This window comes from Carcharodon carcharias, chromosome 9 (assembly GCF_017639515.1).
Source record: "Carcharodon carcharias isolate sCarCar2 chromosome 9, sCarCar2.pri, whole genome shotgun sequence".
Taxonomy (NCBI): domain Eukaryota; kingdom Metazoa; phylum Chordata; class Chondrichthyes; order Lamniformes; family Lamnidae; genus Carcharodon; species Carcharodon carcharias.
Genome location: NC_054475.1, coordinates 105090035 through 105102200, shown reverse-complemented (window position 1 = coordinate 105102200; position 12166 = coordinate 105090035). Strand labels below are relative to the sequence as shown.

Below are 12166 nucleotides of genomic sequence, written 5' to 3'. Positions count from 1 at the left end.
AGACAGACAGACTGCCATGTGCTGGGTGGGGGAGGGAGAGACTCGCTCCGGGAAGGCCGTAGAGGGAGACACTCTCTCATGGTAAGCGGGGGAAGGAGAGATTCGCTCCGGGCTGGTATGGGAAGGGGAGACTTGCTGCTGGGCTGGAAGAGGCTGGGTGTGATGGTGCGGACACGGGTTGGGTGGTACGTGGTGTGGATGAAAAGATTTGTTGCCCAGGGGTGTGGGAGAGAGAATGATAGTGAATGTGTTTATGGGAGGGGGGTGAATGAGTTTGTGTGTGTTTGGGCGAGGATGAGTGTGAGTGTGTGTGTGTTTGGGGGAGGATATGCGTGTATGTGTGTTTGGGGGAGGGTATGCATGTGTGTGTGTTTGGGGGAGGGTATGCGTGTGTGTGTGTTTGGGGGAGGGTATGCGTGTGTGTGTGTTTGGGGGAGGGTATGCGTGTGTGTGTGTTTGGGGGAGGGTATGCGTGTGTGTGTGTTTGGGGGAGGATATGCGTGTGTGTGTTTGGGGGAGGATATGCGTATGTGTGTTTGGGGGAGGATATGCGTGTGTGTGTTTGGTGGAGGATTGCGTATGTGTGTTTGGGGGAGGATATGCGTGTGTGTGTGTTTGAGGGAGGATATGTGTGTGTGTGTGTTTGGGGGAGGATATGCGTGTGTGTGTGTTTGGGGGAGGATATGTGTGTGTGTGTGTTTGGGGGAGGATATGCGTGTGTGTGTGTTTGGGGGAGGATATGCGTGAGTTTGTGTTTGGGCGAGGATGTGTGAAAGTGTGTGTGTGTGTTTGGGGGAGGATATGCGTGTGTGTGTGTGTGTTTGGGGGAGGATATGTGTGTGTGTGTGTTTGGGCGAGGATGTGTGAAAGTGTGTGTGTGTGTTTGGGCGAGGTTGTGTGATAGTGTGTGTGTGTTTGGGTGAGGATATGCATGTGTGTGTGCGTTTGGGGGACGATATGCGGGTGTGTGTGAGCGTGTGTGTGTTTCGGGCGAGGATATGCGTGTGTGTGTGTGTTTGGGGGAGGATATGCGTGTGTATGTGTTTGGGGGAGGATATGCGTGTGTGTGTGTTTGGGGGAGGATATGCGTGTGTGTGTGTGTTTGGGGGAGGATATGCGTGTGTGTGTGTGTGTGTTTGGGCGAGGATATGCATGTGTGTGTGTGTTTGGGGGAAGATATGCGTGTGTGTGTGTGTTTGGGGGAGGATATGCGTGTGTGTGTGTGTTTGGGGGAGGATATGCGTGTGTGTGTGTGTGTGTTTGGGGGAGGATATGCATGTGTGTGTGTGTTTGGGGGAGGATATGCGTGTGTGTGTGTTTGGGGGAGGATATGCGTGTGTGTGTGTTTGGGGGAGGATATGCGTGTGTGTGTGTTTGGGGGAGGATATGCGCGCGTGTTTGGGGGAGGATATGCGCGCGTGTTTGGGGAGGATATGCGCGTGTGTGTGTATTTGGAGGAGGATATGCGTGTGCGTGTGTGTGTGTGTTTGGGGGAGGATATGCGCGCGTGTGTTTGTGTTTGAGGCAGAATATGTGTGCGTGTGTGTTTGGGGAAGGATATGCGTGTGTGTGTGTGTTTGGGGCAGGATATGCGCGTGTGTGTGTTTGGGGGAGGATATGCGTGTGTGTGTGTGTTTGGGGGAGGATATGCGTGTGCGTGTGTGTGTGTGTGTTTGGGGGAGGATATGCGCACGTGTGTGTGTGTTTGGGGCAGGATATGCGCATGTGTGTGTTTGGGGAAGGATATGCGTGTGTGTGTGTGTTTGGGGCAGGATATGCGTGTGTGTGTGTTTGGAGGAGGATATGCGTGTGTGTGTGTTTGGGGGAGGATATGCGTGTGTGTGTGTGTTTGGGGGAGGATATGCGTGCGTGTGTGTTTTTGGGGGAGGATATGCGCGAGTGTGTGTTTGGGGGAGGATATGCGCTTGTGTGTGTTTGGGGAGGATATGCGCGTGTGTGTATTTGGGAGAGGATATGCGCTTGTGTGTGTTTGGGGGAGGATATGCGTGTATGTGCATTTGAGGGAGGATATGCGCGTGTGTGTGTGTGTTTGGGGGAGGATATGTGTGTGTGTATGTGTTTGGGGGAGGATATGCGTGTGTGTGTGTGTTTGGGGGTGATATGCGTGTGTGTCTGTTTGGGGGAAGATATGCATGTGTGTGTGTGTGTGTGTGTGTGTGTGTGTGTTTAGGGGAGGATATGTGTGTGTGTTTGTGTGTGCGCGTGCGCGCGTGTGCTGGAGAGAATGAGTGGGTGTGGGAAGTTGTGTCTGACTCATTCGCAGTTGCAGGATTCTCATTCACCCCCACCGCCACACCCTCACTCACACTGTGGTTGAGGGTGAGTGAGTGAACATCAAGAGATTGGGAGCGAGGCAGACAAACAGACTCTACCCCTCTCACGCTCTAATGGTGATCTTTATTAATTGCTCTTTAATTATCAACTTATTGCTTTGACATTGTCTTATTTTTGCTCAGCAATTTGCTTCGTTTGTTCATGCCACAACTTTATTCTGAAATTCCCATTTAATGCTGCGCCAAACATCATCTTTCTGAAAATTACATATCGGCCCTTTGAGTAAGAAAATGGAAATGTACCCACCCCCACCGAGCGAAAACCTGATTTAAATCAAACAACTGGAATGTCAAGCATCTGCTGCACCCTTACCCAGAGGTGCTGTTAAGTCCACATTTCTGGAAAAATTATCTTCGGTGTCATCTGAATTGATTTTATTTTTGCTTTTCTTCTTCAATTTCTTCCCTTTGTTTTTCTTTTCAGAATCTAAACCAGATTTTTAAAAAAGAGATAAAATCACAAAATTTGACCATGACCTTAAATCCAAACTGCAACAAGGCACACTGTTTATCCTGAATTTGCAAATACTGTCAGGTAACATCATAATAATTAGATCTCATCATCTATTAATTCCAAATAAAACTCAGTTTTCAGGACCTAATTTTGTTTACAATGCATTCTCCTCCCTGCTGTTGTCTTGACCTTGACACATAACTTGATGACAGAATAAACAACAACAAATCTCCTTTCTTATAAATGGATTACAAGTCCCCAGTGGAGCTCAAAGGGTGAATTACAGGATTTGTTATGATGGACTTTGAATTGGCTGATGCCATGAAATTAGAACTGTTATAATTTATAATTTCTCTGCAATTCTCACTTATTGTACTGATCCACACCCATTCCCTACCCTGCACTTTAAACAGAAAAGGAAGTAGTTTTGAAATAAATTTTTACAGCACACAGAATTGAGGCTGGTATAAACATGGCTTCAATAAATTTCGAAATATGACAGTGAATAGGAACATCTTAAACATCAATCAGAGTGATAACTACAATTCGCATTAGAAATATATTGACTGCTTATTGCTTCCACCTCTGCCAGTACATCTAACCAGTCAGACTGGTCATTTTCGTGATTTGATTTCAACAACACGATACCTTTATATAATGTTTTAAATGTGCAAAAACATCTCAAGGTGCTTCACAAGAATGGAATCTGCCAAAAAGTGATACTGAGTCAAAGTAGATATTAGAGCAGGTGACTAAAAGCTTGGTAAAAGAGATAGGTTTTAAAGAGGGCCTTAAAGGGTGAGAAAGAGGTGAAAATAGAGAGATATAAAGAGAGAATTCCTGATCTTAGGGATTAGTCACCTGAAGGCTTTGTCGCCAATGGTAGGGTGAAGGGATTGGAAGATGTACAAGGGGCCAGGATTTTGAGAAGTGCAGAGTTCTTGGGGATTTGTAGGGCTGGAGAACACAAAAAGTTAGAGAGGGGCAAGGCCATGGAGAGATTGGAACACAAGGATGAGAATGTTAAAATCAAGACATTCCTGGTCCAGGACCTAATGTATTTTAGCGAGCACATGAATTACGGGTGATTGGAACATGGTAACAGATAAACAATGGACACCATAGTTTTGGATTCACTCAAGTTTATGGAAAAGGAAAAATGGGAGAACAGGCAGAAATAGTTGAGCCTAGAGGTAACAAGAACATGGATGAGGGTTTCAGCAGCTGATGAATTAAAGCAGGGCAGGGACTGAGACAGGCAATGTCATTGATGTAGAAGTAGGTGGTCTTTGTGATGGAGAGGGTATGAGATTGGAAGCTCAGCTCAGTGTCAATTAAGACAGCAAGTTTTAACATTCACTTCCTCCTCAAACATTCACTCCCTCCACCACCGACGCACAGTAGCAGCAGTGTGTACCGTCTACAAGATGCACTGCAAGAATTCACCAAGGCTCCTTTGACAGCACCTTCCAAACCCACAACCACTGCTGTCTAGAAGGACAAGGGCAGCAGATAGATGGGAACACCACCACCTGGAAGTTCCCCTCCAAGTCACTCAACAACCTGACTTGGAAATTTATCGCCGTTCCTTCACTGTTGCTAGGTCAAAATCCTGGAACTCCCTTCCTAACAGCACTGTGGGTGTACCTACACCACATGGACTAGTGTTTCAAGAAGGCAGCTCACCACCTTCTCATGCTGGCCCAGCCACCAAAGCTCATATCCCATGAATGAATTAAAAAAAACTAGTGTGGTTCAGCCTGAAATAGTGGCCTGGAAGAGAGATGGAATCAAATATGTGGGAACACACTTTGTAATGGGAGAAGGAGACAATGGATTTGGTCTTCTCAAAGGAAACTGACTCATCTAAAATTAGATATCGGACAAGCAGTCTGACTACACAGATCGTGGGAGGATTAAGGATGTGGTGGTGAGGTAGAACTGGGTGACATCAGTGTACATGAGGAACCTGATCTCATGTCTTCAGATGATGTTGTGGTTGGGGCAGAATGTAATTGAAAAACAGAAGGGGTGAGTCCTTGGGAGACTCCAGAGATAACTGTGTGCAGGTGATAAATGAAGGAATTGCAGGAAATTCTCTTGCTATGACTGGATAGGTATGAATAGAACCAGACAAGTGCAGTCCTACTCAGCTGGATAGTGGAGGGGTGACATTGGAGGAGGTGGGTATGGTCACGTGCCAAAGGCTGAAGAAAGGTTGAAATGGACGAAGAGGGATAGTGTACCATGTTCACAAGTCACAGAGGGGCCTGAATTTTCACAAAGGCGGAGGAGGCCGAGAAACATAAGTCCCATCTCTGAATGCAACACCTACCATTCTCAGGGGGTCGGGAATGGGGCTGGGTTGTGATTTACGCATGTGTATTTTGCAGAGGCAACTGCTCATTCAAAACAGCAACTTCCTCTGGTGATGTCTAATTTTCATTAGCCAGGAGTGGGAAACACAACATTTGCAGATTAGACCTGGTTGGAGCAGGTCTAAACTTTGCAGAGTCGTTTGGACAGATGGTGTACCCTTTTGGAGAAGTAGGGTACCCCTTTCATTATGGTCTCGGGCCATCTGTGGTGGAGGTCAGGCGTCCTTTGGGAGAGTAAGGTGCCATTTGGGATTGTTAAAAATTGAGTTAAATGTATGTAAAAAATACATAAACTCATTAGAACTGTGAAGAGGATCTGTCAAGAGGAACTGTCAAAAGTGTCAAAACTACTGTCAAGGTGTTAAGGCATTTAAAAGTACCTTTTAAATCTTTGAAAAAAAAGTGTTAAAAAAAACACTGCTTGCTATTTCATTCTGACTGTTGACATAAGCCTGAGGGTTATCATTATTGGATTTGTGTTGCATGACTGATTTCACAACCTTCCATTATCACAGTGCCTTCCACTTCACAGTTTGATTGACAGCTCCAAGTGGTTATAGATTCATTGAAGTGGGGTTATGAATTCCAATGCTTGTTTTTATAAGGGATTAAGCACTTGAATGAAATGTTTGTTCTTATAAGGGATTGTGTAGTTGAAGGAATGTAAATGCCTTGAATAGGTTTTCATGAGAATGTTTCTAAAAAAAAAAAAGTCTGCAATAGACACTTAGAACTTTATATCATAATGCATAGCTCCTAAAGTCTAGAGGATACTGGGTGAGTTGGCTTGATAGGTGGAAGGGAAAAGGGTGGTGGGTGGAGGACATGTGCTGGCACTAAGTTGGCAAAGGGGTTGTAAAGGGACTTGGGGTGGGTGGTATTAGGTTGGCATAGGGGTTATAAAGGGCCTTGGGGCATCGGTAGAGGGCATGAGATGGCATGGGTTGGCAAAGAATGGGTCTGGTGAATGTGTGTGTGGTGAGGGAGGGTGTGAGGAGTGAGTTTTTTTTTGTTTTAATGCTTTTTAAAAAATCTTTGACAAAGTGCTGGTGCACGAAGGCAGGCCTTCCGCCTAGCCCAGCTCCTCACCCGGCAGCCTCTATACCTGTTTCGGGGTCGCCTGGCACAACTCCCAGAGAAACCCGCCACCCTGGAATGAAAATCCTAGCTTCCGGGGCACTTACTCCCAGGTCAGGTTTGTGGATCCAGGAAACATCTCAACTCTGAAATTCAGACTAGGATGTCATTTGTGGCTTTGGTTAGGATGAGTTAATTATATTCTAAGCAAGGAAAACACAATCTAAAGAAATTCTATTTCAATAAGTTGGTATAACAAATCGACTAATGAGGACACCCTCTGGTAGGCAGCAGTTTCATTATGTACTGAAGTCCAAAAGTCACTCTGGATTGAGTACAGGAAGTAGTACACACCTGATTTAATGTGTTTGAATATGTTAGTCCAGGGGGTAGCACTCTTCTCTACACTTTAGGTCTTAAATACATTATCTAACCTGACACTCAGATAAATATTGTTGAGTACTGAATTGTTCAAGTTGTTGATCTTCAGATGGCAATTAAAACAAGGCCCTATTTAGGCGAGGGTTAAAGGTATAAAGAAATGGAACTTCAAATAAACTGTTGCAACATACAGAATCAAGGGCTACATCTAAAATGTTTCCATAAATTCAGCGAGTCAGCAGCAATTAGAAACAACATAAGGGTCAAAATATTAAAGATCCTGTGGCATGATTTAAAGAAGAGCAGTGAGTCCTATTGTATCTTGGTAAAAGATTTTTCCCTTAACCAACACATGCAAGATGATTAATTGGCCATTCATTTCAATGCTGTTTACGGGATCTTGTTGAGTGAAAAATGGCTGCCTCTGTATTTGCCTACATAACAGCCCTGTTCAAAATGCTCCTGAGAGACACAGGGCAGAATTTTGCTGTCGGCGAGCAGGGGGCGGGCCCACTCGCCGATGTGTAAAGTGACGCAGGATGAGATTGGGTGGAACCCCCGACATCAACCCGCCCCATTTAAATTTTCAGGAAGGCGGGGCGGAACAAAATCAGCTGCGGGCCTGCCGGCCTGTCAATGGCAATTGAGGCCATTGACAGGATCATTTAACCAATTAAAAAACCTCCGCATCCAACCTTAAGGTTGTTGGGCAGGCCAGGAGCCCCGGCGGCAAATAGAGAAAACATGAAACCTCATCCAGTGGCGGAATGAGGTTTCATGTAGGGTTTTAAAAATTGTAATAAAGTTGTTCTGTAAATTATGAACATGTCCCAACTTATGTGACATTGTCACATGAGGGAACATGTAAGGGAATTTTTTTTTCTATTTTTAATACTTTTAAAAGTCCAGGTGATCACCTTGAGGCTGCACTTATATTTTTATAAGTCCAGGCGATCTACTTGAGGCTGCACTTAGCCTCAGGGAGATATGTGCTCTTTCGTGTGCATGCGTGAAACAGTGCAGTCTTGATATTAGGGATTCAGGGATTCCCCCCAACCGCACAGGAAGTGCTAACTTCCCGGCGGACGTCACACTGGATGGGCCTTAATTGGCCCGCCCACGTAAAATGGCGGTGCGGCCCCAATTGCTGGCGGCGATTGGCTCCGCGCCCGCCTGCGATTGGGTCAGGCCTACCCGCCCGACAGGCAGAAATTTCTGCCCACAGTAAAGTTTTATACAAATACGGATGTTTCCAACCGATTAAGTTATTGCCAACTGTTTTTCTAACTGATCAATGTACTGTCCATTCTGGAATATTCTAAGCAAGCAAATCACTTATGTGTCCCTGTCATTGCAAAGAATTTCTGAAGATCATGCTTCTCCCAGTTCAACACAATTTGATAAGATTTTGAGGTAGCTAACCCAGAGACATTACATTAGATTTCACATAACAGAGGCAGACTCATACACTTTCTGTTTCAGGTGAGCAGCAACCAGGCTATTCTGTTATACCTGTGGAGGTTTCTGTGTTTAAAGAGCCTGGCATCAGTGTGTTCTTCTCTGCTGGATGAGAATTGTCTAGCTGTCCATCACCTTTCTCTCTCCTCCCTTGGTTGGATACAAGTGTACTGATACTCATATCTGAAGTGGAATTGCTTCCATTAGGCAGCCTCCTTGTTCCAGGCAAAGTCAGATTGCTTCTACCAAACCTGAGTTTTTTCTTTTTCTTCTTAGTTACAAAGGCGTTCTTGATTTTTTCTTCATTCTGTTGTGATAAAAATGGAGAATTGCTGAAAAAAGAGACATGTCAAAGTTTTCGTTTGCACTCCATCAGGACACTTCGCAAGAATACCACTATAAGGGGAAAACAATAATTTATACTGTATGAGAAGAGAGTGGTGATTGGTTGGCAAGTGGATTCTGATTGGTAGAGGCGTTGCCATGGAGAATGCATCAGTTGATGATGACTGACAGTTAACTGCCAGCATTGTTTGAAATTTAAACCAGACAACTTGACCCTGATTGGTCAAGGCATTGCCCTGAGGAATGAGTCAGTGAATGGCTGTCACTTATTTTGTTTAGCTGTTTGTTTAGGTTGCATTTTCCTTGCTTAGAATACAATAGGTGCAATGTGCGTACATGTTCTTTCTGTCTGCACAAAAATGGAGAATTATTTAGAATGACAACATTACAGTATGATGCACATTTACAGTGGCCTCAGCAGTGGAATATGTCCCTCTTGGAGTGCTGAATGTAGCTGGCATCACTAGGTACACTGTGTGTTGAATTTAACATTAAAAGGGTTGTTAAAAGGATCACCACCCTGAAGTAAAAATAAAAGCTCACAAGTTACAAACATCTGTCTTTTTTAATTTTTAGCAAATTTTACACTTTCTCACCTTCTGAGGTTCCCCTTTATCACATAACATATGCAGGCTTTTGTAAGGTTGAGTAGTCTTCTCCAAACCCTTAATCTCATGTCACCCTAACTGCCTGAAGAAGAGGTATAAGAATGGGATCTTGCTCTCTTTATTTTCCCCCTTTCCCAAAAAAGTACTTGCTTTCCACTTAGCACCAGTTTTCGACAGACTGATGGAAGCACCGGAGTAAAATTGCAACCCCAGTATATGAGCATGCAACTGGATAACCTCTATAAGAAATCCTCATTGGTGAATATCATTGAATTATACAGTACAGGAAGGAGGCCATTCAGCCCATAGGACCTGTGCTATCCATTTAGTCACACAGTCCTATTCTTTTCCCATAGCCCTGTAACTTTTTTCCTTTTCCAGTATATATCAAATGCCTTTTTGAAAACTACTATTAGATTTGCTGCTACCATTCTGCCAGGCTGAAAGGAGTTGGAAGCAGATTCAATAACAACTTTCAAAAGAAAATTGAGCAAATACTTAAAGGAGAATAATTTTCAGGGCGATGGGGAAAGAGCAGGGGGATAGTGTAACTAATTGGATAGCTCTTTCAAAACCTGCACAAGCACAATGGGCAGAATGACCTCCTTCTGTCCTATATCATTCTTTGATTCTATAATGGCGGGGGTGTAGGTGTTGGTGGTGTGGGGTGGGGGAGGGAAGCAAACCAGGGGGCTATAAATACAAGATAGCTGCCAATAAATTCCAATTGGGAAATAAAAAGAAACATCTTTGCCCAGGAAGTGTATAGAATCTGGAGCTCACCACCTCAAGGAACAGTTGAGATAAAAGCATAGATGCATTTATGGGAAGTCAGATAAACACATGAAGGAGGAAGAGTTAGAAAATAATGCTGATAGGGTTAGAGAACCCTATTCCTAGGAGGAGGTTTGTGTGAGGCATAAACACAGATGTAGGCCTGCTGGGCTATGTAGCCTGTTTTCCTCCCTCTCGTTAGTCCCCTGGGGCAAACTTTTCAAAGGCTCTCCCCATCCTAGCCCTGAAATCGCATGTTTCTCTAGTTTCTCTCCTATCCCACTCATGTCTTCTCCAAGTTCATCATGTCTATGAGACCCACCTCCTGTTCTCTCAACCCTACTCCCTCAGAACAATTGTCCACCCTACTTCCCTTCCCGACCCCATGTTGCTGATATTGTTAATGGTTACATCTCTTGTGACTGTTTCCCCCTTTCCTTCAAAACTACCATCATCAATCCTCCCCCTAAAAACCTCTTAATCCCACTGTACTTTCAAACTACTTCCCCATATCCAACCTCTCTTTCCTCTCCAAAGTCCTTCACTGTGCTGCTGCCTCCCAAATATGTGTCCACCTTTTCTGGAACTCCATGTTTGAATCCCTCAAATCAGATTTCTGCCTGCACCATAGTACTGAAACAGCTCTAATCAAAGTCAGTTATGGCATTCTGCATGACTAAAGTCGAGATGAACTAATTCTTCTCGATATGTCTTCAGCCTTTGACATAGGTGATTACACCATCCTCCCCCAATGCCTCTCCACCACCATCCAGTTGGGTGGGACTGGGCTCACTCAGTTCCATTCTTACTATCCTGTTATAGCCAAAGAAACACCTGCAATGGCTTCCCTTCCTGTTCCCACACTATTACTTCTGGTGACCCCAAGATTCTTGCCCAGTTCCACTTTCTCATTTACATGCTGCCTCTCAGCGATATCATCAAAAAACATAGGGTACCCAATCAGGCATATATGTTGATGACACCCAGCTCTCCCACATCACCACCTATTTCAACTCTGTCTCAAAATTGTCATGCTGCTTGGCTGATATCTGGAAATTTCCTGTAATTAAATATTGGGAAAACAAAGACATTGTCTTTAGTCCCTGCCACAAACTCTGTTTCCTATGGACTGACTCCATCTCTCTCTCTGACAGCTGTTTGAGATTGAAGCAAATTGTTCACAACTTTGGTGCTATGTCTCCAAAATGAGATTCTGACCATATATCCATTCCAGCACCAAGATCACTTATTTCCATCTATGTAATATCGCTCGACTCCACCCCTGTCTCAGTTCATCTGCTGAGGAAACCATGCCTTTCTTACCTCCAGACTTCAGTATTCTAATGCCCATGAGGCTGAACTCCATCATCTATCCTCTATAAACTTAAAGTCATCCAAATCTCTGCTGCCTAAATCCTAAATTGCACCAAATCTCATTCCCCATCATCCCTGTGCTTGCTGACCTACATCAACTCCTGGTCTGGCAACACCTTGATTTTAAAATTCTCATCCTCATTTTCAAATTACCTTAATGGTTTTGCCCTCATTTCTTGCTAACCTATGCTAGCACTGCTCTGCTCTTCTCTCATCCTGGCTTCCTGTGCATCCCTGATTTTCATTGGCCCACCATTGGTAGCTGCAGCTTTAGCTACCGATGCCATAAACTATGGAATTTCCTCCATAAACTTCTCCACCTCTCTGCTTCTTTCTCCTCCTTTAAGGTGCTTCATAAAACCCACCATGTTGACAAAGCTTTTGATCAATTGCCCTAACATCTCCTTACGTGGCTTGATGCTAAACTTTATTTAATAACACTCCTGTGGAGCACTTTTTGACATTTTATTACGTAAAAAATATTATAGAAATACAAGTTGTTATTGTTCCTGTACTGTAGATTCAATGTAAGCTGGTTAACGATTGCATTAAAATGGCATAGAAAGGAATTTTGCACTAAAATTGGCCCAGATCTTCTGGTCTTCAAATTGTTGGAGACTGGACGTATTCCCCCCACCCCCTAAGATGTGCTAGGGGAGCCCTTGGAAGTCCTAGTGCACTGACTCAGTGGGAATTGCCTGAGATGTTTGAGCTTCTAATGGGCAATTCCACTGCTCCCCAGGACCCTCTGAAAAAGTCTCCAACTCTGAGACAGAGTCAGCAACTTTGGACAGTTCTGATATCCTTACCTGAATAGTTAACCAGGAAATATTTGACAGAAAAATCCAAGTGTAATTCTTGGGTAACTATACAACAGAGCCCCCTGACTCCCACTTTGACCCCCTCACCCGACTCGTCCCTGACCTGTCCTGCCTAACTCTCACCACCTGGCTGCTGCCCGGA

The 12166-nt window shown here is 44.4% G+C and overlaps 1 protein-coding gene across 1 annotated transcript in view; it reads right to left on the bottom strand.

Moving 5' to 3' along the window:
• The window catches only part of LOC121282453 (ADP-ribosylation factor-like protein 13B), a 71643-nt gene that overhangs the window by 39398 nt on the left and 20079 nt on the right, over positions 1-12166 (bottom strand). The window contains exons 7-8 of the mRNA XM_041196159.1: positions 8157-8409; positions 2668-2781 (exon numbers count right to left, since the gene is read on the bottom strand). Of these exons, the coding sequence (XP_041052093.1) occupies positions 2668-2781; positions 8157-8409 (367 nt within the window). The remainder of the gene's footprint in view (positions 1-2667; positions 2782-8156; positions 8410-12166) is intronic.